The 27,572-nt window shown below is 37.2% G+C and overlaps 2 protein-coding genes across 5 annotated transcripts in view; one reads left to right on the top strand and one right to left on the bottom strand.

The window, feature by feature from the left end:
- LOC146453949 (condensin-2 complex subunit G2-like) overlaps positions 1-18,948 on the bottom strand; it is a 55,256-nt gene extending 36,308 nt beyond the window's left edge. For 2 of the 4 annotated variants that reach the window (XM_085096013.1, XM_085096015.1), the window contains exons 1-16: positions 18,804-18,948; positions 16,244-16,411; positions 14,582-14,705; positions 13,924-13,993; positions 12,700-12,784; positions 9,600-9,734; positions 8,280-8,374; positions 7,761-7,830; positions 6,494-6,586; positions 5,773-5,865; positions 5,361-5,486; positions 3,704-3,826; positions 3,010-3,066; positions 2,498-2,650; positions 1,663-1,794; positions 727-820 (exon numbers count right to left, since the gene is read on the bottom strand). In XM_085096013.1, coding sequence (XP_084952139.1) covers positions 727-820; positions 1,663-1,794; positions 2,498-2,650; positions 3,010-3,066; positions 3,704-3,826; positions 5,361-5,486; positions 5,773-5,865; positions 6,494-6,586; positions 7,761-7,830; positions 8,280-8,374; positions 9,600-9,734; positions 12,700-12,784; positions 13,924-13,993; positions 14,582-14,705; positions 16,244-16,411; positions 18,804-18,881 — 1,696 coding nt within the window. In that variant the 5' untranslated portion in view covers positions 18,882-18,948. The remainder of the gene's footprint in view (positions 1-726; positions 821-1,662; positions 1,795-2,497; positions 2,651-3,009; positions 3,067-3,703; positions 3,827-5,360; positions 5,487-5,772; positions 5,866-6,493; positions 6,587-7,760; positions 7,831-8,279; positions 8,375-9,599; positions 9,735-12,699; positions 12,785-13,923; positions 13,994-14,581; positions 14,706-16,243; positions 16,412-18,803) is intronic. The other 2 variants (XM_085096014.1, XM_085096016.1) reach the window with 1 other exon arrangement.
- A 241-nt stretch (positions 18,949-19,189) lies between these two features.
- The window catches only part of LOC146453948 (SWI/SNF complex subunit SMARCC2-like), a 28,836-nt gene continuing 20,453 nt past the window's right edge, over positions 19,190-27,572 (top strand). Inside the window, exons 1-10 of the mRNA XM_085096017.1 lie at positions 19,190-19,345; positions 19,509-19,580; positions 20,411-20,461; positions 20,826-20,911; positions 21,508-21,589; positions 22,403-22,495; positions 23,280-23,349; positions 24,310-24,379; positions 26,172-26,247; positions 26,744-26,830. Of these exons, the coding sequence (XP_084952143.1) occupies positions 19,235-19,345; positions 19,509-19,580; positions 20,411-20,461; positions 20,826-20,911; positions 21,508-21,589; positions 22,403-22,495; positions 23,280-23,349; positions 24,310-24,379; positions 26,172-26,247; positions 26,744-26,830 (798 nt within the window). The 5' untranslated portion in view covers positions 19,190-19,234. The remainder of the gene's footprint in view (positions 19,346-19,508; positions 19,581-20,410; positions 20,462-20,825; positions 20,912-21,507; positions 21,590-22,402; positions 22,496-23,279; positions 23,350-24,309; positions 24,380-26,171; positions 26,248-26,743; positions 26,831-27,572) is intronic.

Raw genomic sequence — 27,572 nt, 5'->3', positions numbered from 1 at the left:
GTAGTTTGGAATATACAAAAAAAAAAAAAAAACGATTTAGTATAGTGTTAAACAAAGTTAGCATAACGCGAACTTTTAGCAGTAAGGGAAACATGCTTCATTTTAGGTTGATAAAACTCTACATCAACTCAACATGTAGCAAGAATCTATTTCACGTTCCGTTGAGATCGTTGGAGTTCAATAAGATACAATCATTCCACGTCCGAATTAATGGATTTTCTGATAAAAAGGTGTGTCGTTGCCTAGACTCTGGTTTGAAAACCAAGGAAATTTAGTTCTCAAACTCGTTGATAAGTCGCAAATTGTGTCCTATTTGAGCAGACGTTGAACGCAATTAAGAGAGTTTCGTCAGAATGTATGACATCTTGAACTTTATCTATAACTTCTCCCTCTGCATCGTTTTTTGGACTTTCGTCTACGAGTTGGAAGTAATATATCAACACGAGGAAGAGTGTTTCATCTCATTCCAAACAAGAAGAAGCGGTTTGAAAAAACAAGGCGCAGCCGAGTTTTTTTAAAAAAAAAAAAAAAAAAAACCAACTTCGAGGTGTTTTGAAATCGGATGGAGCACTCTTTCGAGTGATTGTCGATGAATACCAAATATTTTCCGCAAAATTGTCCAAGGTGTTTTTGAAAATTATCGAAATCCAAAAGGTGATTGGAACACACTGTTTGATTCATTTGGCTGCATGGGTCTTAAGTACAATAATATACAAGCAGAGTCACCTGTTGCTGAGACTGTTGAGTGCAAATGCACATATTGGTAGAACTTCCTGGCAGCCACAGGATTGGATTGCCACAGTGCTGAGCAGCGAGTCACCTGTAACAAATGTGGTACACTTTTAGAAGATAGATACGTGTCTTACAGAGAGTGGGCCCACATTCGATACTAAATATTCTATGTCATCCATACTAGCGTTACCCTAAAAAAATAATGCTGATTAGTGATATAATGTACCCAAGCTTAAGACATATAGTTGGTTTTTAAACGGAAATGAAGCATTTTCAGCCGCCACACATACATTAACATGTACCTTCGGTCTTGCCTTTGTCTCAAAGAGGTCACATCAACATTTCAGTGTTTACTGCGTTTCCGAAAAAGGCTCCGTTTTCATTTGGCCAGAGATTTAACAAAACATTTTTGTTCTTAAAAGCGTTTCGTATCACTTTACCATGCCTCTTTGGTTCAGACACCTTTACTCTTACATGCATCTGCACCACAGCGTTTTTAAATGTCCCAGTTTTCAACCTCGTCGAGATATATCATATATAAAATGGAGGACGGTATCAAAGATTCTGGGGCACGCTGCAAAATAAGCCATAAATCAAGGAGTATTTTGTCACGCGGCACCCTTTATTTTGCCTTCACTACACTTTTTCCAGAATCGAACATGGTATCCATTCGGCAGCCAGATCCCGGATGCGTCACGTGCCATATTTTGTAGCGTGGCCCAGGATCTTCGCCGCCGTCAGCCATTTTGAATATCACAAAGACCCTGGAAACGACCCACACTAAAATCAATATGGTTTCAAACGTCTCCACTTCCCTACCTTTCTTGAATGCCTCCTCTTTTATCAATATTTTTGACAGACCAAAACGTTAAATTCATAAAAAATACTCCAATGGAAACACATCATTGTATACGGAGCCTCAGGTTTCACCTGTACATCAGCTCCTTTGCCCGTGGGGTGAAATGAGTTCACAAGCAGCTTTACAAGTCTCCTGATCACTGATGCAGACTGTTCCACCTCCAGCTGACAAAGTAACTGTTCTAGTGGCACAATATTCCAGAACTACGAAAAGAAGAAGACATGGTTAGCTGGTACGTATTTAATTCTGACATTTTGAAATCTTTCTGCTACTTCCAGAATTCAGTAAGCCACCATTTAACTGTGGACCGTGACTATAATTCAACAATACGGTCACAAAGTAAAAGGTTAATGATGTAAAGTGGTGTCCCTGCAAATCCGTTATAAAACACTTTAATTAATTAATATGTTTTAGGCGAATATATTAGGCAAAGCTAAATAAATAAATAATTTTCTCAAGTGACGTTTTCTGCAGAAATGCAAGATGAAATGACCAAATTAAACTTTTAAGGAGCATGTGAACAAAACAGCCATGAATTGTATTGCATTGCATTTCATTTCTTCGAACTGAATTCTATTTTACTGTATCCCCAAGAATTCGGCTCCTGGTCATGTAGACAACATTAGAAAAGTGATACATATTGGTAGAATTTAACCTTACGAACACTTTAGGATTTCAATTCGTGGGGTCAGTTTTCCTTCTTTTTTTTTCCACTGACTTAAGTGTATAGATATAGCTATTACTAATATAAGGCACATTTGAATGTTTGCAGAAAAAGCGTCCCTAACACATTTGTATTTCATTTTCAAGGTAAACACTAAACAACTTCACTTCTCCTTGCTGTCTATTTTTTGGTCTCTACGGACCGCCTATTTTGGCTGCGGAAAACCACGTGCTCATACCAACCTTGATGGCCTTGAGACCTTTGACAAGGACAAGAACATCAAGAAATGCCACTCGCACTTTCTCTGCTGAATCATGAACCAGGTCTTGCAGATTACCAAGCAGCGTTTTCAGGAGAGGGTGACTGAGCCGATTGTCCAGTAAAAACTTTAAACCCTTTAGGCAAAAGAGGAAACAAAAACTTACAAAATGTAAACCACAGTACACAGGGGGAGCAAGGATGGCGCAGTGGTGAGAGCACTCGCCTCCCACCCATCTGGCCCGGGTTCGATTCACGGACTTGATGTCATATGTGGGTTGAGTTTGTTGTTGGTTCTCGTCCCTGCTCCGAGGGTTTTTCTCCTGGTACTCCGGTTTTCCTCCCTCCACAAATACCAACATACCTAAATTCCAAATAGCCTTGAAAACATTTACATACCCGTGTCAAATAACAAATTACGAAGACAGCCGCTTCCTTATCCTTCCTTTATGTCTATCAGACGAAATTAAACCGTTCTTTTCATTTAAAGACTTGCCTGAAAAACAGCCACTCTCACAGCACTCGAGGAAGTGTCAAAAGCCAGTTCAGTAACCTGAGGAAAAGGATAAACAAGTCAATATTCCTGTAGATCGATCAAGGGAAATAATTATGTAACTACTGTTTGTTTGTAACAAGTTTTTTTAAGTGCCTAAAAAAGGCAAACTTTGAATTAATGAAAGAATTGTTTTATAGGTAATTTAGATCCTGGTTTTTGTTTTTGTTTTTTTAAGAAACACTTTTCCTTCTTAGTAAAAGAATTAGAAATTTGAATAAACTGACCTTAAAAGTTATCAAGTTAGTTCACCTTAGTATAAATTAACATAGTCTACCCAACACATGCATAAATAGTCATAAATTAAACTCATTTCCAATGGATGAGCTTGGGAACAGGTGCCTGAAAGGTGATGGAGCTGGGTGGAACTCTCGCGACACATGCATAAATAATCATAAATTAAACTCATCTCCAATGGATGAGCTTGGGAACAGGTGCCTGAAAGGTGATGGAGCTGGGTGGAACTCTGGTGACACATGCATAAATAATCATAAATTAAACTCATCTCCAATGGATGAGCTTGGGAACAGGTGCCTGAAAGGTGATGGAGCTGGGTGGAACTCTGGCAACACAATCATAAATAATCATGAATTAATTTATGGCAAATTCAATTACGTATTAAGGAAACTCTTCTTACCAGTGTTGTAAGGAACATCTTGATAATGTGTGCTGGAATAAGTTCCCAGAATACACCTGTGATGCGACACACACCATGAACGGCAGTGGCTCTGACGGTGGGGCACGGATCTTCAAGCAGATCCTGAAATACAAGGAATCAGTAAAAAACATCCTGAGGAGCTATACAAATCTCTTCCAAATAAAAACATTTATTTAGTAGTATACAGTACCGCTCGAAACTATGGGACCATTTGCAGCGAATTTGCCTCGGTCGATTCGCGGTTTTGATTTGCGGTTTCACCTAGGCAAAACCTCGTCTAACCGCAATAAAAACCTCGGTTTCACCTAGGTTTTTTTCGGTTGACTTAAGCCGCGGTGAAAGACAGGACGCGGTTGGGTTTGAATAGGCTATTGTTCGCTTTGTTTTCATGTTCTTCGAGGACAATAAGCGAATTGTCGGGTTTTAGGTGTGATAAATTTCACGGACGCGCACTCGCTCTCAAGGGAAATAATCAAAGCGCTCTGTGAGCGAACTCGTGAAATGAACTGGTAAATGTAATAATATTTCGGATTATGCCAAAAAAGTATTTGCTTCACATGCAAAACAATTCATTAAACTTCACTCGCACAATTAATAAGTAAGTTTATTTTGCCACACCACAAATACAATGTAAACAAAAAAAAAAATAGAAAAAGATAGATGTAACAATGGCAAGGAGACCTAAAGGAAACTGTGAAGCTTATATTAATTATGTCTCCTCAGTTATTATTTTACAAGATGAAATCAAAAAAGAAGATAAGAACACGACGACGGATACAATTACAATTTCATACAATTACAATGTCAAACGGAAGGATATATTACGAAAAGAAAAGCTACAAGAAAATTAAAACTACTAATAGTTATTATAGAAAAACGCCTTAAGTGCTTTTTTAAAGGAGATAGAGGAGGACGAGTTGACGATTTCGGTACACAATTCCTTTCGATACGCGAAGCAACGCAAACTGCAAAGGTCAGTGAAAGCTCGAATGCTAGTCGACGAAAGAAGAGAGCGCTTCCAGGTCTTTTTGAAGGAATTACAATGGAACTAGTTGGGCATAAGTGAAAAGGCACTACTACTCCCGTTGTGGCTGAATAACAAACTGCAAGAGTCCAGGTTTCCTACCAAGAATCGCCGTAAATTAACGGCGGATGGGGAATGGTGAAAACTGGAATGGTAGTCTTTTGTTGAAAATGAGACGGGTTACTTAGCAAAACGTAGGGCCTTCCAGACTCAAGCAGATCCTGGAGTACAAAAAAGATGGTTATCCAGATGGTGAAAGATATAATGGTTAAATTTTCTAAAAGGTATATGTAGCAAGTTACTTAGCAAATAGTGTGGTCTTATATACAGGAATTAATAGTGATCAGACATCCAGACATCTGCCATCTTGGACTGACAAACATTCTACACCTGACACACAACACTTTATTACAAAAAAAAAAAAAAAAAAACAGACGGTTACAACGTGCTTATATACCTACCCGCAAATAGCTGAAGCTAGTCGAGGCGCGTAGGTATATACATGTATGCCATACTGGAAGGGTGTTTTCAACTCCTATCCAGTGAACACAGTTTTCATTTGTTGATTAAAGAGTAAATTAAAAAATATATATATATGAAACGCTTGCATACTTTAAGAATATCAAACTGCTTCTGTAAGAGAGCATCAATCTCCTCATTGCCAGCATCGGGATTCTGAAGTGGAAACATGTCTGTCAACAGTGCTGCAGCATTTGCTCTGACCATGGGATTTGCCACCTAGAATATAGACACAAATAATGAGGAAATTGGGTATTTGGTCAGATGTTTAAAAAATCAAGTTTGTTTAATACACAGTTCGTTGTGTGTAATTTAAAATTTGCTACACAGAGCTGATGGCAACATAGCTTAGAGGAACTTCCTTCAATGTTCTTTTTAAAAACAAATCATTAGGTAAGTTAACAGGTAAGCAGCTTGTGTTCTCAGTAATTTGCATCAAGCAGATCATGTCAGACTACAAAGACTGATAGTTTTCATTTTATAACTTATTCATCAACATTCCTACCTTGAAAGCTCTCCATATGATTGGTTGGTACAGCCTAAGGAGAGCCTCATCTACCCCTCTCTGCTTCTTTTGCTGGTGAAAATATTCCAAGACCTGCAGGAAAGATTGGGATTTTTCACATCTTAAACATTAAGGTTTCATAAGGTGTTCTATACAACACTAACTGGTTTCAATTAATAGCTTTGAGTCTATCAATAAATCAGTTCATGAAAAACAACATTGACCCTTCATATGCACATACAGTACAGCAATAATTATAATAATTATTGGCCCCTATAACATTGTTTTAGAATATAAACTCTTTGAATCTTGGACATGACGTCATGGGCAACGAGGCCAACTGGCATGTTTATAGAAGAGTTAATAAAAGTAACAAATAAACAATAAATTATTATTTTTTAATTGATTCCCAAAAGGTTTACCGTGTAAGTGCAATGCTCTGATCATACACGTAACTCATGTATTCAAACCAGATGAACAATAAAGAATATTTTTTTCCTAGTGAACGATCCCAAGAATGGAGTAGGCACTTTGAACAGTCAAAGGAAATAAACTTTATTTGGAGTTATCAACAGAAAAGCAGTTCTAAAAGATTTGCAACTATGATGAGACAGGTTTCATTATGTACATTACTAGAAATCAACAACCAGTGGTTTTGGTTCCAATATAAAAATGTACTTTTAATTATCTTCGCATGGCAGACAGTTCATGAATTTTATACCTTCCTTAGTCTTGATGCCATGGACTTAGTTCCAGTACGCTGGGCATGAACAGCACAATACATCAGGTCTTGAATGCAGTTTTCTTCCAACACCTTGTAAAAGGTACAAAATACCACTAATTATGAACTATTATAATAATTATAAATGCACCAAATGCCTCAAATAAGCACAGAAGTAAGATAGTCCCACTCCACTGTCAATCACGGCTCACATTTTCCATACAGTATTGCCCATTCCGGAGTTCATGAAGGGATTGGGCCCTAGTTCACACATTGTTCAAATTGCATCATGTGAAGAAATGAACCCATCGCAAGAAAGATCACATAAAAATATTAGTAGTAAGTTTAGCAAGTTTGGTTATGTTTCATTGTGAAGTAACCAGGCTGTGGCCTTCAAAGGTCACTCAAAGTCCAAACAGATGTCTCTACTTCTGACATGGCGTCGCCCAAATCAGTACAAAGTCTGCAATTTTTCCGATATTTGAAAGCCTTCGACAGTGTACTATATGGTTGCAATCTAACGACAGAACCTCAAACTTGGTAAACTGACTAATTTTGATGTGATCTTTTGGACTCCAACATCTGATTAAATGAAAATTTAACAGCTTGTCCTCAATCTCCATTTGAACTTCGGGACGGGGAATAGTGATACTAAAATGGCACACAATTTAAATTGAGTGATTCAATCAAAGAAATGTGTGAATGTTTCTGTAGTGTTTAGAACACAATAGTGCATATAGATGTGTATACTAAATAATTGTAGTTCATAAATTTTTAATTGAGGGTTAGAAAATGCCAACAAGCCAAGTTAGACTTACTTCTCTGAATACACTGCAAAATCAAACAAAAATGCTCAATATGAAAGTCAAACTCTAAGATAACACTGCTAAAGAGTGATTTAAAACAACTGTGTAAGATACATTTACATGTTTCGACAACAAATGTTCAGTTTTCAAGGGAATTTTTAAAAACTTGTCATCCTTGTATATAACTTTTAACTAAGCTGCATGAATGAGTTGAGTTTTTGTAGACTACCAGAAATTCAATACTGTTCATGACTGTAGAATCTGGTTATAACCCTGGGTTTTTAAGACAGTAAAAAAAATCATTGTGCTGCATTCTACTCCATCTTACTGTTCTATGAATGTGATTTTATTACTGGGGGGGGGGGGGGGGGGTGGTTCATAAAAATGGGCCTATATATGGAAGGGAGGGGCTAATTACCAGGATTTTATGGTATCGATATTTTAACAAGGAAAAAAAAAACCTTTAGGTATGATCCAGAGGCAACTCTCCATGCACGAAAATACACCTCACCGTACAGGCTAAGGACATTCCTGTAAAATGAACAACATACATGTTTGCATTGAAATAAAAAACAAAACAATTGTATGCAAATTTATAATAAGAAAATAAATCTTTTTTGTACACAGACAACACAAGCTGACGGGCCAATTTTTTCTAACTGGGTAACCAAGGAGTGCAAAAACGGACCTCTTGTTGCATACTGTACATTTGTAAACACACATTTAAATAACTGGGTGCTTCTGGGAGACAATAAAAAAAATTTGGAGATAACCTTGAAGATGCTTAAATGTACATTTTGAACCTTTCTGCAATACTGCTATATCAGGAAGTTTGTTTTTAATATACAGGGGAGGTTTCCCTTGTGTATATTCATCCAAGAACTGAAACTTTCGTTGCTCCAAAAGGAAGGTGGAATTTTAATTGTACAGGTGCCAAACATCATCAAGGTTCTTTCAGTTAAATGCACTGTGCAACTTACATCGTACATGATGGAATCTGATTCTTGATCGTCTTGTGAAACTCCTTGGATAGTTCAGGGTTTAAGCCAAACAAATAGCTGAGGAAACGTCTCCCCTTAAACAAAAAAAGAAAAGTAATTGAACTTGCACATTTTTTTAAATATACTTCTTACATAAAAATTTCAAGGGCAAGATAGAAAAACATATTCTGTAGATGCTCTACCTTAGGGGAGGGGGCATGGGGTTCTGAGCCTAACACTTCCCTATATTCAAAGTTCCCACCCCTTGCTTCACAAACAGTTTTTCTTCAACTGATGCAGAACCAAATTCTGGCAGTTAAAAAAAATACTGTTTAATAGTAATGTATATCTCAGGGGTAACTGAAAGCTACACACAAAGTGAGGTCTGGCATTGCTGTGCTAGCATAGAGTACCAGTTAACTTTCGTTTTATGAGTGCCAAGAAATTGATATAATTTTCTTGTAATTGTGATTCTGTGAACTCAACTGTCATCTACAGAAGTTGCTGGGTTCAGCCCCCTCAGTAATTTCTAATTTCTTCTGTGATGTTGGGATGGGGGTGGGGGTTGGGTTGTTTGTATACTTCCGTTTGACATTGTAATTGTATGAAATTGTAATTGTATCCGTCCTCATGTTCTTATCTTCTTTTTTGATTTCATCTTGTAAAACAATCAGGAGACCTAATTTATATAAGCTTCATAGTTTCCTTTAGGTTTCCTCGCCATTGTTACATCTATTTTTTCTATTTTTTTGTTTTCATTATATTTGTGGTGTGGAAAAATAAATAAACTAAACTAACTAAGCTTTCTGGGACTACACAGACCCACTTCATGGTTTCAGACTCCAGCTATTGCTTTTATCAAACTGGTCTGACTAGCTAACTGACCCTAAAAACATGGAAATACAGCTGTATGGGGTAAAAAATGGAAAGGCATGAAAGGGGAATGGCCTCATTAACCCTTTAAGCCCTAACAGTGATCAGCATCAAATTTTGCCTTGTAATATCAATGCTTATTCAACTGTACCCAAGGTGAATTTTCTTAATATTTTAACAACTTCTCCTTTTATAAGAAAAGTATGGGGACAAGATAGGATAATTTGCTTTTAGATGTTAGGGGCTAGAGGGTTAATAGGCAACAACTTAACATTCACGTGGACATACATGTATATAATTATGTAGTGTACAAGTGCTTCATACAATTGGACAAATGCCATAATCTTCTATTATCTCGTTCTTTCTCCTTTTTCTCCGAGGACAAAACACTATATGCAGCAAAATTTGCAATTCCTGTATGAAATAAGTTGCATTTAATTGAGTTACCTCCTCTAACTTTAGGTACATAGGATGAATCGTGCACTGATGAAGAAGTTGCTTCATAGATTCTGAAGAGTTGTCCTCAAAATCCATCAACAGAAGACAATGGCGTAAGCTCCACACACGCTTCACATCAGAAAGCTAAAATGAAAAATATTAAATCAAAAGAATTAAATTTGTAAGGCACATAATTCCATGATGAGATGATCAAATGCACTTTACAGTATGGCACACCAGGTCAAATTGGAATTAATTTTGCAAATGTGGGTTTTTGAGGAGAGGGGAAAACCGGAGTACCCAGAGAAAAACCTCTCAGAGCAAGGACGAGAGCCAACAACAAACTCAACCCACATACACCGGGAATTGAACCGGGAATTGAACCCGGACCACACTGGTGGGAGGCGAGTGCTCTCACCACCGCACCATCCCTGCTCCCAAGGTTGTTATTGTTTGCTTCAAACTAAACTTAAAACTTTATGACCTTGTTTACATTGTACACAACTGGTGGGCAAATGAAATAGTAATTATTACTCGGGCCATAAGGCAGACCGAGTTCAGGTTTTGGTAGCATTATCAAATTCTTTTTCCTTTTTGAGGTCGCGATGGGCCGAGAGATAAGAATTCAGGCCACGAGTTATTGTTCTCGGTCTCGTTTTTTATACTCGGCTGGTACGAGTTACGTTTTCTGTCGTGTTATCAAATTCTTTAAATTCTCGGTTGCGTTCTTTGCTTTTGGGCCACGAGGAGTGTTTACAATATGCGAGCCAGACGTGCGAGGCATGAACAAAACATGCGAGTCATGCGAGGCATGAACAACCCCAACATAAACTGCTAACGGCGTTAAGCTAACCGGGGAGCTATTTAAACTAACCTAACCTAACACCTAACCTAGTACTATTTAGGCTAACTGGAGTGCTCTTAAGGCTAACTGGAGTGTTTTTAGGCTAACCTGAGTGCCCCAAGGTTAGTTTTGTTTAACCAAAAATTTGGCAACTAAATCAGTCTATGATCTCGCGGGCCAAGATAGATAAAGATGTCTCACGTTTACTATAGCAAAACAATCAATGTAGAAACGGCTTCTGTCTTCAAATGAAAGGGGAATAACAAATTCTTTCCTCTGAATTTCATTTAAAAATATAAACAGCGAAACATTGAAAAACGTACAAGGATATAAACATATGCGTGATGCGTAACGTTACTCGAGATCCCGGGGGGGGGGGGGGGTATTCAACAGATGCTTGGGTAGGGAAGTGCGGCCCGGGGGTTCAAACCCTGACCCTGTTTAAGACACAATTCTCCGATTTCCCTATCACGTTTAAGACAGAATTCAACATTTTCAGGCCCTTTCTAAGACATTTAACCCAAAATCACACCCTGTTTAAGACTAGAATGAAATAAGAATACACTAGTTTCTTACTGTATTTTAATGCATTGGCAATCACAATCTGTTTAAGGCTTTAAGCCATTAGGTCATGTAGGGATACCCTGTTTAAGACAGAAAGTGATGAAATAGATACCGCGTTCAAGACAAAACATCTTGAAAACCATACCCTATCGGGCCGCACGTCCCCGTTAAGGTCACCTAAGGAAGTACCACCCCCCCCCCCTCCCGGTCTAGATCATACTGAAAATTACGATCCGTCATTGACACGGCGTCACATACATATTAGGACCGTACAAATGGTTCCTGTCTCTAAATGAAAGGTGAAAACGTAAGGATTAAAGCCCAGGGATTATAAAAAGCATTTGTATGACAAATGTCGTTTTCCCCTGTACACTGTATTTCATTCTGACTGCAAGAAATGCAATTCTATCTGGTGGTTACTTATTGCTTCACTATATCTCTGTATCTCTCTATTTGGTAGCCTGCGAGCAAGCTCTCTTGGGGGTGGGGGGCGGTAGGGGGAAAGAGGATCCACCCCCAAGAGAGCTTGCTCGCAGGCTATCTATTTGGGGGAATTGGCGATGCTGGAGGTTATCACTGTTAAAAGATTGTAGGCTTTACGCACCACGCAGTCAAATATGGCCCGAGTATAAGCTGGAAACAGCTTCTTGTTTAAAAATTAAATGCAAATCAAATTTGACAATGTTGACTCTCTTGTTCCTTACAGTTACACCACAACTTCCCTGATACTTGTGGTTGCTTGTCAAAATTTGTTACATAGTGTTATATCAATCAAGCAGATTGCATGCTTATGGCACATATTGGTGTCTGACTCACATCCAGATCTGATTGGTTCCAAATAGTGTTCACAAAATTATGATGTCCAGTTTTGGGATAAATGCCACAGCTGAAATTACTGAAGACACATGTAAGTTGGCTTCTTTGAAGGTAGTCGTATGTTTGGTTTTATCAACACAGTTGTTAGGTAATTTGGCTCAACTGTAAAGAGATTTCAACTGTTGGCCCTTTATCATGTAGCAAATCTGACGAATGGCCAATTTTTGTTTTGCTTGAAACATCAGCAATCAAATCTCTTTATGGTGGCCAAAATAATTTGTATCAACTCTGTTGACAAAAAGAAACATTCATTTCCACTCCTCACTGATGCCGCATGACACTTTCTTTATTGGGTCAATTTGTATCAAATCTGGACACCAAACAGATCTTGGAGAGATCTGCACAATGGAAGCATAAAATCTCACCCCCCTCCTACATGAGACATGATTAACCACCCCTCCATTTTTTGTAACTTTTTCCTCTTACACTTTTAAGACCAAGTCACCATTTGACAAGAAACTAGTTGTATGTGCTGAGATCTGCAAATTAAGCTATAGTTAAGTTTAGGGGTATACCCAGTGTATACGAGAAGTGAGATGTATTTAAGGTTTATATTTTCTCGTTTTAAACACTTTTCATTTTCTTCTGTTACTTCCTTTGTCTTAGCTGGAATGATTTATACATTGCCCCAGATAAAACCTTTTAATTGGTGTATAACAGTTGGTGTAGGGGTTCACAGTTGCCATTTTACAAAAATACGACATTTCCCATGGGAGTGAAAGGGTTAAACATTTAATGCTTTCTTAAAGGTAAGTTACCAAACCCAACTGACGACAACAACTACTTGCATCAAGACAACAACACCAAAGGGAAACTCTAACTTACCATTTCTCTACTAAAGCTTCGTATTATGAGGTATGGCAAAGTGTGTGTGACCAACTCTTCCTTTCCTTCCAAATCATTGAGAAACCTGCAAGAGAGAATGTTTACTTTGATAGAGGGTATAAAAAAACTTTGCAATTGAAGGGCTAACAAGTTTCTACAAGTTAACCAATCAGGAAAACAGCATGTTTTCAATAATTCGTTGTTGCATCACTTGCCTGTTGGATTTTGAAAGGAGACATGACCGTTAATCAAATTCGCATATCCTGCTTGGCTAACTTGTAAAAAACATTTGTCAGGTGGCCACGGTAAGGTGCGTCACACTGCAATTTGCAATGTATTACCAGAGGGCGGCCACACTAGCTGTCATTTGTCTGAGTGCTTCATCAATTGCATAGTTTTGAATATTTTTAAAGTAACACGTAATGTGAATCATTAAAAACTGAATCAATGTATGATGCAACTCCAAGGATTTCATTGGCTTAGCAGACATGGTATGTGATCATGAGCCATTATACCATGCCTGAGAAATACATGTAGCGACCATTAAATTGCCTTCTGGTTGTTCTTGCAAAGCAAAATCAGCAAGATCAAGCAATATCTCTTGATTGTTTTTAATAAAACAATATTAAAACAATATTCCACTCACTCTTGTTGAATATGAGACGATTATAGCCAACGAGGAGCTACATCCACATCTCACATCCATTGCACGCTCGTGGAATAACAAATATAATATTGTTAAATATAATTTACACACACTTTTATCTTTATGTAAATTAAATACAAGTCTGTAAGATTTACATACATGTAACATGAATTTTGATGTCACATTATTTATTTATTTATTTATTTATTATTTATAATATCTTCTATTATAATGATTTCTTTCACTCACTGGCAAAAACCTTATACAATTTACTGGCATTTTTAAACTTCCATACATGTAGTTATTATCTGGGCCTTGCTGATGCAAATATGCAGAATAAAACTTGGGGTCAATTTGACATGGAGAGCTACATGGGTCAGCAAAAAAAATGTGTCCAGGTCCCAGACATCCTTATTAATAAAATAATTATTATAATTAAAATATAAGCCTAAGTTGTTCGTGGCCATGAAACACAAACCTCGTCAGCCTATTCAAGCAAAACATTTTCTTATCCAGCACAACAGAACTTAACCAATAAAATAATGTACTATGTTGTTTACAAAATAAAAAATACTCACCACAGTTCACACAGCTGTGCAATGTTGTTCTGCAAAGTCTCTGCCCCCTCAGGCAGGAACATCAACAGACCTACAGTGTATATGAAACACATTCAAGAGCAATCCCCCTGTTACCAATGATGGACCACACAATTGTAAATGTCGGGGCTCTCTGTAAAAGGGGCATAATACACTGTATCGCTGTTTTGGCCACAAAGTCAAAAAACACTCCCAAGTTGCCAAGTTTTAGTATGCACCGCAGCTTTTGAGCATTTAATCTGGATCCACATTTGCTTTGAATTGTTGCCTAAAAGGCTGAAGTTCTGCAAATGTTAAAATTTGATCATATGAAACTACCAATAAAACAGTCTGCTGATCGAGTTTTAAACATTAGTTAAAACACTGCTGCTCGTGTTTTAAGCATAACTTAATGAATCCTTAAGGTGTGTACATGCCCGGCACCCAAAAACATGTTACAAAAATGAAGACTATAAAATAAAGCACAACGTGTTTTCTCTGTCTTGAATTTTGCACGGAGGGAAGACAGTAGTGGTACATGGACATGGAAAGGGTCAACAGAGAAGTGGTGTTTGAAAACAGGTTATAATTGTACACAATAAAAATGGTCATATTTACATGTACATGATTGTAAAAGTTAAGTAATGTACAGTATTCATACCATGTAGAATAACAGCAGTGTCTAGCAAGGCAGGTGCAGTATGTGCAATTTTCTCGGGCATGGCTAATGCACAAAGAGCCACCGTCGTTGCACCCTCCAGGTATGAAAGCAGAACTGACCACTGCTAAAGTAAACAAAACAGCACATTTCAAGTTCATGATATTAAAATACATCATACATTTAAAAGTCTCTCTAGATCTCCTCTACAGAAGTTGAACAATGGAATTTTGGCAAGGGGGTTTTGTGGTGAGGAAACAAATAGACGGTATTCATATTCTCTGACTATCACACTAGAAATAAATGTAGCTTGCACATGAGGCTTCAGTGAAAGAATCTTTTAACATGCAAATACAACTGTGTTTCCCCCCTTCAATAACCTCTATTGCAAGCTTGATCCATTTTACTACCAAAAAAAGGAACATGGTCCATTGAGATTAGAAAAATTGAAAAAGCTCTCATATAATAGCTTCTACAAGCAGTACAAATTGTACCTTTTAAATGCCCAATGAATATTGGGTATTTAAAAGGTATTGCCCCCACTATTAATTATCATTCCTATTGTTTTTTATGTAAAAATTGTAGTATGTTTCTATTATTGCACTTTTATTATTCTTTAATTTTTTTTGCTGTTTAGTTGCACGTTATATGCCAGTTAGTTGCACGTGGCAGTGACCAACTCGAAAGCCTAAGCTCCTTTGGTCACTGCGCACATTTTACTTTTCACATTTATATAATTTAATGCTATCTTTCTATTACTTTTCTTATATATTGTAATTTCCTTTTGTTGTAAGCCATTGAAATAGTGCACAATAATAAAAACCTTAAAAAACCTTAGAATGTACAGTATTTCAAAGACTGCTCACTTTATCAATGAGTTTATCTTGACTACACACACCTTCACGTGTACTTCTGCTAATTTGTCCCAATGATCCACTGATCCTCTACAGATACATGTAAAAAACCTACATGTACACTGCACAGAGCTGCCAGCATGCAGCAAACACATTGCTACTTTAGTCTTTGATTAAATTTTTACATCCCTATGAAAACTAATCATGGCCTTTGATCAACAAGAAAAGTAGGTGCTCTTAAACTATAATTACAGAGCGGCAGTCACTACTGCCTGACAGCCCTTTTTTACTCGCTGATTTTCAAACTGATTTGCAGATCACCACAGTTGTAGTACATGTATGTATTATTTCAAACTTATTTGCAGACCACCTTACCACAGTTGTAGCACATAATGCTGTACATATAGCCAGACTGGCTGCTTAGTAATGACACATACACCTCTACTTTCTTCAGTATAATTATATGTCTCAGTTAGGACACTTGGTCTGATTGGTCAATAAATTATTTTGCATGCTGTATTTCACTGTACAGCCTGCTAAATCAACTACAGTGTAGTTTCCTTTACCACTCGCCTAATAATTAACCTCAGTGATACAATAAAAATCTTACTAACCTCATTTTCTCGGTCTGTACTGGAAGTTATGGATCCTCATTTTTCCATTAATTTATGGGACTCGTGCTTGGGCCATAAATCAACAGGAAAAATTTCAGTCCGTAACTTACAGTACAGACCTCAAACCAGGTTAGTAATCTTGAGGTATGTATGTTTGACTAAAAATAAAATCTTCAAGGAAAATTCAATACACCCACTGATGACTGCTCTTCATCTTCAGAGTCAACATTTTCCTGTGATGAGATTGGATTTGTTAATATCAGCTTTTGCGCCAAGTCTCGGATTCCAGTCCATAGTCTTTCATGGTCCTTCCTGGGTAAAGTCTGTAGTAGCTCTTCAACATCAAACGATTCATTCTTTGAGTTCTATAAATAAACATAAAGTAGAAGCAAAATGTGAGATAATTATTCAAGACAAGCACATTTGGAAATATGTAACTTTCAAGACATATATATTCATACCCTGGCCAACCACCATAAGGGATTGCAAATTCCAGGGGGAATTTATTGTATTGGAATTCCCAGACGGTTAGGTGGTCTTAGAAATCCATGTGTGGAAAGAGGTGGGGTATGGGTAATTTCTTTGTCAGATGTCATGTAAAATTCTGGATGTTTCTTGATCGTAATTAGTTGAGAAACAACACTCAAATCGATACCTGCATTCAGCACACTATAGTCTGTTGCACTTTACATTAATTTTATGTACATTACATTTCTGTCTTATAGAAAAATAGTAATAAGAATATTGAAATATAACTGCCAATAACTTCTGATTGGCACACAAAATTGGATACATGAATATTTAACATTATTGAAATAATGCAGTTGAGAGATCGTCCAGGTTATTAATTTCATTAATGGAGCAGGGGGAGGGGTGGTGGTTGGCAGTTTGTTGAATAAACATACAAGTGCATCAGGCATTTTTGAGGTAGCTTAATTACAAGCTTACATGTACATGTAGATGCCTGTCTTTGATCAGAGGTAGATTTATTAGTAAAACACTAAAGTTCACAATGAACAATAATATCAACAAGCTGTGAAGTAATCTTGTTACAACAGTACAGTAGCCAGGGAAGGTCTTCTGATGGAGGGAGGATAGGAGCAGATTTGGAACTAACTCAGAATTTCCTGGGAGTGGATGGGTGTAAAACAAACTTCATGTAAGAGTACGTGCTGTACTCCAGGTATTTTCAAGACCAACACATCATGGAAAGCCCATTATTGTGAGCAGGAGTCAAAGTCCTGGAAAAGAAAGACTACAGAAAGGACTACTACATGTACTAATAGAGACTCTCTATTATGAACACCAAATCATGGCCCTTATGGTGTCCATAATAGTAGACTGTGAGCAGTCTCTCTTATGCTTGAGAATCTGCGGGGAAGAACGCGAGATATTCAAAGCGCGAGTCGCACACGAGAGTGGAAAAGTCGCGAGTATTGCGGGCGCCCACCAGTGCCCACGCTACTTGCAGCTTTGCCGCTTGCATGCGCAACTCACATTTCAAATATCTTGCATTCTTCCCTGTGGATTCCTAAGCAAAAGAGAGACTGCTTGCATTCTACCATAATAGCAGAGGTTGACCACACTGGGAAGTCACCAAGGTTCTGTTGGATACATGTAGCAGCAACATACAGTGTACATGTATTCTAGCACTGAGCCTCAGAAGAATTTTCAATGCTTGACGCCAATGGATAAGTGATCCTTCACGGGAGGCTGTCATTTGCGATCTGTAGTCTGCAATATTATCCCTGATCTACAATCTACAGGCTGTTATTTTTCAAATATTATCTGTAGTCTGCAATATTATCCCTGATCTACAATCTACAGTCTGCAGGCTGTTATTTGCAATCTGTAGTCTGCAATATTATCCCTGATCTGCAATCTGTCATTTGCAATCTGTAGTCTGCAATATTACCCCTGATCTACAATCTACAGTCCGCGGGCTGATATTTGCAATCTGTAGTCTGCATTAATTATTATCCCTGATCTGCAATCTACAGTCTCAGCCCGTAAAATGTCGATCAAAATCGATCATCAAAAACGTAGTCGATAAGTCGATAGTACTTGATATTTGTCGATAATTGTCAATCGACAATTTCATGGTACAAAGCCAAAAAACAAAAAAACAAAATGAAATCTTTAAGAAAAATAAACAGATATCGAATTTGATCGACAACAATCTATGTCTATCGACTTGCAATTATCGACATATTATCGACATATTATGCCCTGACAGTCTGCAGGCTGTTATTTGCAATCTGTAGTCTGCAATATTATCCTTGATCTGCAATCTGTAGTCGGTAATATTATCCTTGATCTACAATCTACAGTCTGCAGGCTGTTATTTGCAATCTGTAGTCTGCAATATTATCCTTGATCTACAATCTACAGTCTGCAGGCTGTTTTTTGCAATCTGTAGTCTGCAATATTATCCCTGATCTGCAATCTACAGTCTGCAATATATTTTAGAATACTCCGTCCGTTCAAGACGCACAACGGAAGATAGATCGTCTTGACACATTTATAACGCGTCTTAGCTTGTGCTCGTCTTTATACTAGAAACGAACAACCAGACGCACAACGTAACAGACGCATTACCCGTCTGGACGGAATATAAGTCCTCTAATATAAAACGGCCATGAGACATAAGCTGCCGATCGAGTGGTCCTTTGAAATCAACACAACCGCACGTATGTAAACAAGTTGATAGGTGCCATTGAGTAACCGATCTTCCAGATAAGAATGTACTTTACTCACATGTTGTTCGATAAATCGAAGGAATGTTTCTGGAGAATCCTCCTCAACTGATTTCAGAAATTCTTCGCGGAGATTCATTGCTGAAAGATGCTCACAAACCCTCTGCTCACAAACATAATCTCGAAGCGCGCCTTTTTTCGATATGGAGATCATGTGACTAATTGCCCAGGTTCCAGTCTACCTCCTAGCTATGTTACTGTATTTACGACAACACCAAACGTTTCGGTTGAAAGAATCCTGAAAATTTTCCGACAAATCTATAACTTTATGTTTATTTTGTAAATTAGGGCATTAAAGAGAAAATAGAAAAATAAATTAACCTAAATCATGAAGGCTTTTGTTTACCAGCTCGGAACAAATGATATGGAGACGCCACAATACGAATAAATGACGCATTCTTATCATGAGTACTTTCAGACAAAAAAATCAAAATGGCGGCCCGCAAAAAGGATGGCGCTCCCGACTGGAAATACTACGAATCCGCTGAAACTGTGGCGCTTTTCGAGCCGGTCAAACAGTATCTTCTCAAAAACTGTAAAAAGGTAATAATCGTTTGGATTTTGGTTTGGTTAGAACGTTCGGTTTATCTAAAATTTTTGTTCGATTGTTCCGAACACATGGCTTGACAAGCCGATTGAAAGATTCTGAATGATTCTGTTTAATCGATTCCACGGAATTATTTTTTCCGTGTTTTATTTCTTGCAGTATGTACAAATGGAGCCTCCGACAAACAAAACGTTGGCCACACTTACTGCTCAATTGTTACAGTTTCAAGAAGTAAGTTCATCTTTTAATTATTAAAAAACCGTGGGTAAACCAGTGTAATAATGCTCATCTAGTTATCGCTATTGATCACGCAAGATTTGGCCACAACGGCAAAACATATAAACAATATACCAGCCAGTAGAACTCTTGGTTGGTTACAAAATTAATATTGCATTGTTTGCATGTCGAGATGAACTCAATTAAAGTAAGCTCGACTAAAGCTCATCAGCTGATTCAAATGTTGAAGTTAATTCAGTCATGCTAGACCAACAACAATGTGTGCATTGTGATAACATGTTCATAACCAGTATATAATGGTATGTACTGGGCTCAGCACATGGTAAGCACAACATTGAATAAACATTGACATTACACAGTTGTAATGTCCTGTCATCTTGTTTTTTCCTTTTACCTGTCGGAAAAAGGAAAGTCGTGCCTTACTTTCGCTTAATACTGTAGAAGGATCATGTAGACAGCACTACCAAAATGACTTTTTCCAGAATGATTCATCAGTTGCTGCTTTTGTCCTGGATAATAATTATTTTTCTGCAGTGGCGAGTGAAAATTCATGTCTGCCAACTTTGTGCCTCGCTTACAATTTTTTTCATGAATTTTCTTGCATTTGCCCTGTGGAGAAATTCTTCATATGGACACCCCCAAACCCTTCGGAAATTTCCATTGACCTTCTGTGGGGGAAGTATGGATATTTTCTGGAACCACACAATTAGAGCAAATTTGGACAAAATTTAATTATTTTGGATTCCAAGGCACCCTTCAATCACTTATACTGTACATTGTAATTAGCTGTTCCTCATCAGTTCCCATTTATTTCTTTGTTTTAGGATAATTTTGGAAAAGATACCGGCAAGCAAGCCCTTTTGACCAAATTACCAGTAAGTTGCACTAGTGATGAATATTATTATTATGTCGTGGTTCAAATTGTTTTAAGAATTTTCAAACCAGTTTGATCCTTATTTCTCTTTGTCTCATATCATGGTAATGAATACTACACAAAGGAAAGTAAAAATTAAACTGGTTTCAAAATAAATAGAGCACAGTGTACATTTTCATTTTTCTGTGCTGGACAAGGATTTGTTGACTGGGTAAACTTTTTTTGTTATGAACACACGTCAGATAATTATTTATTATTATCCTAATTTGGCTCTATGAGAAAATGTCAAACTTTTGACACATTAGTATTCTACCTGTATATTGTAAAGTAACATACTGATGTGTTAATTTTTGTTGTTACTTTAGATGAAGATGTTTATGGACTACTCTACTGGGGGAAGTCTTTGTGTTATTCTTGCTAATGTATTCAAGACCAAAATGGAACAAGGATGGTATGTCACTCATTTAAGTCTTCTTGTACATTGTAAGATATAAAAAGTTTCAAGTTTTAGTAAAATGCTAAACCTCAAGGTGAGATACATGTAATAATAATAATAATAATAATAATAATTTATTCGCTTATATTGCGCATTTTCTATGACAAGATGATCAAATGCGCATTACAATAATGACAAAAGCACAATATGTATATAATTATATTACGTGTGACAGCAGTATTGAAATGACGAATCCTCAATATATTCTATATCTACCTACATGTATCTACTATATTTACGTGCATGTACATGCATGTATACATGAACTAAGTTACATGACTTGTATTTCATGTTGATTTCAACTTCTAAAATTATTATCAACACTTTTGAAATATGAAGTGATAAATTGCAATGATTTGTGATTAAGTTACATATAATTTCTTTCATGTTGATTCTAACTTGTAAGATAATCATCAATACTCTTGAAATACGTTAGTTATTAGAGAGCAATCCCATGCTGTCAGTCAGGATTGATACACATGTAGTTAATTTTGTAATGATGTGTAATTATAATAATTTGTTATCTCTTTTTTTTTTTTTTTGTTCCTCAGGAGAAGATTTGATTTCCAGTCTCCTTCACGTATGGACAGAAATGTTGAACTTTTCTTGAATATTGAAAAAGCACTCAAAGAGGTACAGTATATCGAAAAGCAAATGCTTTTTTGTCTATTTTGGCTGAATATCATTTAGGCTAAGTTAAATTTGAGTCAGGGGCCGGTCAGCACGGTCCATTTACTGTACTAAGTTTTATGAGAGGGCACCCTCAGGAAATTTCAGTGAAAATGTAACGGCTTTGTTTGTCATTGCTAGTTTGCTGGCATTGCGCTCGCTATTCTTTCTCAGTGTCATACTTGTAAGCAACAGATAGAGGCACCCAACGAGAAAATTTCAGAACAATTCTTTAAATGTTGTCTCCTGTATTCCCCCAGATCATTTTATGGCCTTTTAAAGGCAAATTATTTTGTTTAAGGTGATACAGATTGATCTGTTTAGATGCTTTAGATGACAATTTAAGTTGGAGAAAGCTTTATAGGGAACCAAATTTTATTCCCCAAACTTATGAGCTATTGTTCCTGCACGTGCATCCCAAGTGATGGGCTTGGTGAATAACTGACCTGCATGTATATGTACATTACACTGTAAAGTGTTTTTCGGATCGCTTTTTGTCGCTTTAGCTCAGCTTTTAGCTTCAGGAAACATCACTCCATTGTTTCATCTGTTGTTTTGCACTTTATATTGTGATGAAAACAAAACCTTGTGATGAGAACAAAACCTTGCTATTATCATATTAAGTTTTTTTGTTTTTGTTTTTGCAAATTATGCTTGCCATTATCATAGGTATCATAGGTTTATATTACAAAATTAATACTGCTTTGTTCTTTGATTTGTGATAAAAAAGGAGATCTTGCCCAAAATCATGTATTGTATAATTTATTACCTCAACAGGCAAGGTCGTTGGCTGTCCCACAAGTGTTTATTACTCCTGAAGTTGAACTAAAACTTGCTGCCAAACTGAAGGACATTGTAAAAAGACATAATGTAAGATTTCACGATCATACAGCTCATTAAAGTAAATCTGCTTGCTAAGTGTGTCATTGCACACCTTAACATGAGTTCTGCTTTGACCTCAAACTTGTTTTTTTAATGTTGATGACACATGGTAAAAACAGTGCAAGTTACAAGAATACATTACATTACATGTATGTCAAATAATAAACAATGTAGCTGATTTATGATTGCTGTGTGTGAGCCTGACATAGACAGCAAGGAGATATTATTAACTAGTAATAATCAAAGATCAGGGAGTGCATTCGATTATCTTGATTCCAGGCTCTCTCTCCTTTGCCAAATTGGTGATATTGTCATCCGCCCCTGCAAAATCTGCTGGAGATCCCAGATACGTGTCCCAAGATCCATTCATTCATTGATTGTCCCATACAAATATCTCAACTGCAATCTGTATTTATTTAGGAGTGTGTTCTTTCTATGTTGAACACGATGACATTTATTTATTTCTATCTGTTTTAAAAGTTCTCAATGGAATTGATGCAGTAGCTCTCTTTTTGGGTGGAAGATTGAACATTTCACAGGACAGGTTTTAGGTAGAGCTGGTTGATTTTCTTTGTTTTTAAAGTTGTGCTCTGTGTTATGAGGACTGAAAATGGTTGGTAAATGGTTTGGGAAAAGAGGGCTACAGTACATGTACATGTATGTCCAGTGTATATGTTGCATAATATTATATACTGTATTTTTTTATACTTTTCTTTCTAGATATGGAAATTTAGAGTTAAATATGTCCTTCTTTATGACCAATTTATTTCAGGGTGCCATCACAGAGGATAAATCAAGTGCAACTCACGTTGTGTACGGCCCTCCTCCACCATTTCCAGAAGGTTGGAAAAACTGGCTTTTCTGCTTATTTTGACAGCATTTGATTAAATTGGATGCAATTTAGATATCATAAAACTCTTAAAAAAATAAGCTATGTAAGCTCACAACACACTAGGTAAACTAACAACTTACATGTGCTTGTCATGGTGATACATGTAGGTTGTTGTCGATATTAAAAATAAATTAAGTGGAAAATTTCACATACACACATGCATTCTAGGTGGCAGAAATTTGAGGTTTGGAGTTTGCCATTAGAGGTTGTGACAGTTTATACATTAAATGTACAAACTATTGCACTAAATTTTAGTAAAGAACATTACTTTTAGAAAAAAGGCTGCCATATTGAATGACCTTGATGCACAGCACTTGTGTTTTAGCCAGCGGCAGAATATAAAATTTCTGTACACGTTTGGAGTTTGCCATTAGAGGTTGTGACAGTTTATACATTAAATGTACAACTTGTTGCACTAAATTTTAGTAATAAAAGAACATTACTTTTAGAAAACAGGCTGCCATATTGAATGACCTTGGTGCACCGCACTTGTCTTTTAGCCAGTGGCAAAATGTAAAATTACTGTACGCGTTGACTTTTTTATGTTTTGGTTCACATGAAATGAAAGATATTTTAATAAGAGTTTTTTATGTAACTACATGTATGCAACATTCATACATGTACCATGGATAAAGCAAATTCCAGGCCATGAAAAGCTGAAGCACACCTTGCAAATATCTTACTTGAACATGACAGGAAGTACTTGTCAAATGACTACCAGCACTTCAATGTGGTTAGCCATGAATATGTTTCCAAAGGTCTCTATTGTGTAATAACATGTACATTTTCCTTTTTTTAAGTAACAGGAAAGGCATCCATAGTAGTAGTTCATGGGTCACTTGACTGGAACTATTGATTGAAGAAATTTTTTGCATTCTCATAGAGGAAAATTTTATTTTGTTTCTCACAGAAGAATGGTTAAGGCCACTACTAAAACAGGACAAACAGGTTCTTGTACATTGGTGGTATTTCCCTGACAGGTTTGTATTAATTATGGACATTTGTTAATTTTTAAACTATGTATTTTTATTTTTTACTTGCCACACAAAAGAAGTCAGCGCACAGGACATACAACTGCTTGCAGTATGTATGACTAAAGTATAAAGTGGTGAGGAGACCTAAAAGGAACCATGATTATAATTACATGTGATTTGGCCTTCTCATACTAAGTATGAATAATTATATTATGGCATGGTGCTGAGACAATGACATGGCATAAAGTCGATTGCAAGAAGGCAAAGTATTGTGTAAACTATGAAAACTGCTATGACCTGCTTAAGTTTACAACAGCACATGCACATGTACCTTGATGCAATAGCAACAAGCATACAAAATTTATAAGTACGTAAATTATGATCATCCGGGTGAGTGTAGTCCTGAGAAGGACTGTTTGTGGTGACTTTGACTGACGTTTCGACAACCTGAGCGGAAGTCATCTTCAGAGTCAAGTGAATTGTGGAATGTCAGTAGGTGGTATATACGTCTCTGGTTGTTAACCTGATTGGTCAACGAAGTCCAGATGTTATTGGTCGTTTGTCAGTAAGCCGTGAGGTTATTGGCTGTGAAGACTGTAAAAAGTGATTGGTGCGTTTCGATCGGTCTTTTGTTAGTCAAAAAGTCCGTGGGTCTACAACTACTTAGACAACGTTTTCAACAAGAACAACTATAACAAGGACTTTGTTAGACGTAACACTTACAAGAACACTGAACCTAACGTCACAAACAACGACGCGACTCCAGTAACTACTGTAACTATACCTTACGTAAGGGGCACTTCTGAGACTATCGCACGGATTCTACAACCCTACAATATCCGTGTAGCTCACAAACCTATAACCACTTTACGACAACTACTGACGAAAGTAAAGGACAAAGACGAAGCGAACCGCAGACAGGGAGCAGTTTACAAGATCAAATGCTGCGACTGCCAGGCCACTTATATTGGTGAGACCGGCAGAAATTTAAACGTACGACTGACTGAACACAAACGAGCAACTAGAAATGGTGATATCAACAATCACATTGCTGAGCACAATTTACAAACGAACCACAGAATCGACTGGGACTCTGCCAAGTGCATTACCTACAGTACAAATTACTATCAACGACTCACTCTGGAAAGCTGGTTTACTAACTTAGAACAAACGCCACTCAACCGTTGCCTACAACTACCTGCACCATACAAACGACTTATTGACAACAACAACGAAACAGACAAACAATAGACATTTTACTAACAATAGACCCACGGACTTTTTGACTAACAAAAGACGGATCGAAACGCACCAATCACTTTTTACAGTCTTCACAGCCAATAACCTCACGGCTTACTGACAAACGACCAATAACATCTGGACTTCGTTGACCAATCAGGTTAACAACCAGAGACGTATGTAACACCTACTGACGTTCCACAATTCACTTGACTCTGAAGATGACTTCCGCTCAGGTTGTCGAAACGTTAGTCAAAGTCACCACAAACAGTCCTTCTCAGGACTACACTCACCCAGATGATCATAATTTACGTACTTAATTGAAAGAGTTATCGGAAGTTCGAGTTATCGAGGGTAAAATTATATAGAAAATGACCTGAAAGGAAAGGAAAAATGGTTCGAGTTAGCGTGAGGTTCGAGTTAACGAGGGTTCGAGTTATCGGGAGTCGACTGTATTAAATAAACAAAATAATAATAAATAGATGTACATTTGCACAAGGTTGTTGCTTGCATATGTATAATGTCACCTTAACTGAATATTCTTTGCCTTCTTTTCTAGTTATGACACGTGGGTGCCAGCCGGTGATATCGAGGATGAGCCACAGCCTGAGCCCCAACACCAGGGTCCCTGGCAGGTAACACAGTGTACATTGTACTTACCACATAATGAACCTACAAAGAGTCCTAAAGTGATGATGTCACAAAAACTAAATTTCCGAAATTATGGGATTTGTTAGTATATTCGGAAAGAGCATGATGTAAACTGCCTACTTGCCAAAAATCAGCATCTTATTGCAATTTGGGGGCGAGATATTAGCTCTGTTATGCCCTGATGACTCCATGCAAATCCTTCTAATTTTGTGTCAGTTCCAAACGTTAAGAACTGAGACAAAGTTAGAAGGACGTTAGTAGGCTCTTTCTGAATATACTGACAAGTCCCAAAATATTAAAAATTCAAATATTTGTGACGTCACACTGTAAGACTCTTTGTACATGGACTGCATGTATAACTACAGTACTGTACATGTACATTATTTTGGAAGGAACTGCAAGACTTTATTTTTTCAGGGTTTATGAGAAGATAATACCGGTAGTACTGTAATTCCTCACTTACTTTTTTGTTCTGTGTAGGTGAATGCTCGCTGGCTGACAGACCTTGATGTGTTTAATGAGTGGATGAATGAGGAGGATTATGAGTTGGCAGATACAGATGGCACTGTGAGTGATGCAAATCACGTGGTTTAAATTGATTTCAAACCAGTTTCATATTTTATTATCCTTTCTCTCAGACTGATACCACAATCTGGAACAAAGAAAAATGAAAATAAATTTGCCTAGTTTTGATTACTTTTTCATAAAACCAGACTTTAAAACCAAATTTAAATGCAGTTTTAAAAGGATGGTGCCTACTAATACTGAAGTAGTTTTGTGTGGTTTATTACTATGAGGGAAAAGCAGATCTAAGCAATGGCTGTTGGAATCCAAAAAGAAAATTGGGGGTAACCACGCATTTTTTAAAGATAATAAAGCAACAATAATTCTAAAAAGTGCCAAAATACAAAACAATGTATGGAATTTTTTTTCCCAAAATATTGAAGGCAAGCTTAATTATCTCTGAAAAATGCATCGTTACCCCTCATTTTCTTTTCGGAATCCAGTAACCCTTGCCAAGATCTACTTTTCCCACGTACTTATGAACCGTGCAAAAATATCTCTGTTTTAGCAGGCGCGGACGTTAAGAAACCCAACTTTCTCAGTCCATCGCTAGATGTGCAGAACGTATGCACAGTAGCAAAAGTAGGCACCTTCCTTGAATACAATTTAACAGAGTAACATTGTAACAGTAAAGGGCGACAGTGTGCCCGTTGTGGTCAGCGCTGTTTACATATGCGCATATGCCAGGATTCCATGTGCTTCTGGATTGAGGGGCAACTTGTAGTGGGAATAGTGAGCATTTGTT

The sequence above is a fragment of the Pavona decussata genome, unplaced genomic scaffold (assembly GCF_977016875.1).
Source record: "Pavona decussata unplaced genomic scaffold, jaPavDecu1.1 SCAFFOLD_321, whole genome shotgun sequence".
Taxonomy (NCBI): domain Eukaryota; kingdom Metazoa; phylum Cnidaria; class Anthozoa; order Scleractinia; family Agariciidae; genus Pavona; species Pavona decussata.
This window is presented reverse-complemented; position numbering and strand designations above follow the sequence as displayed.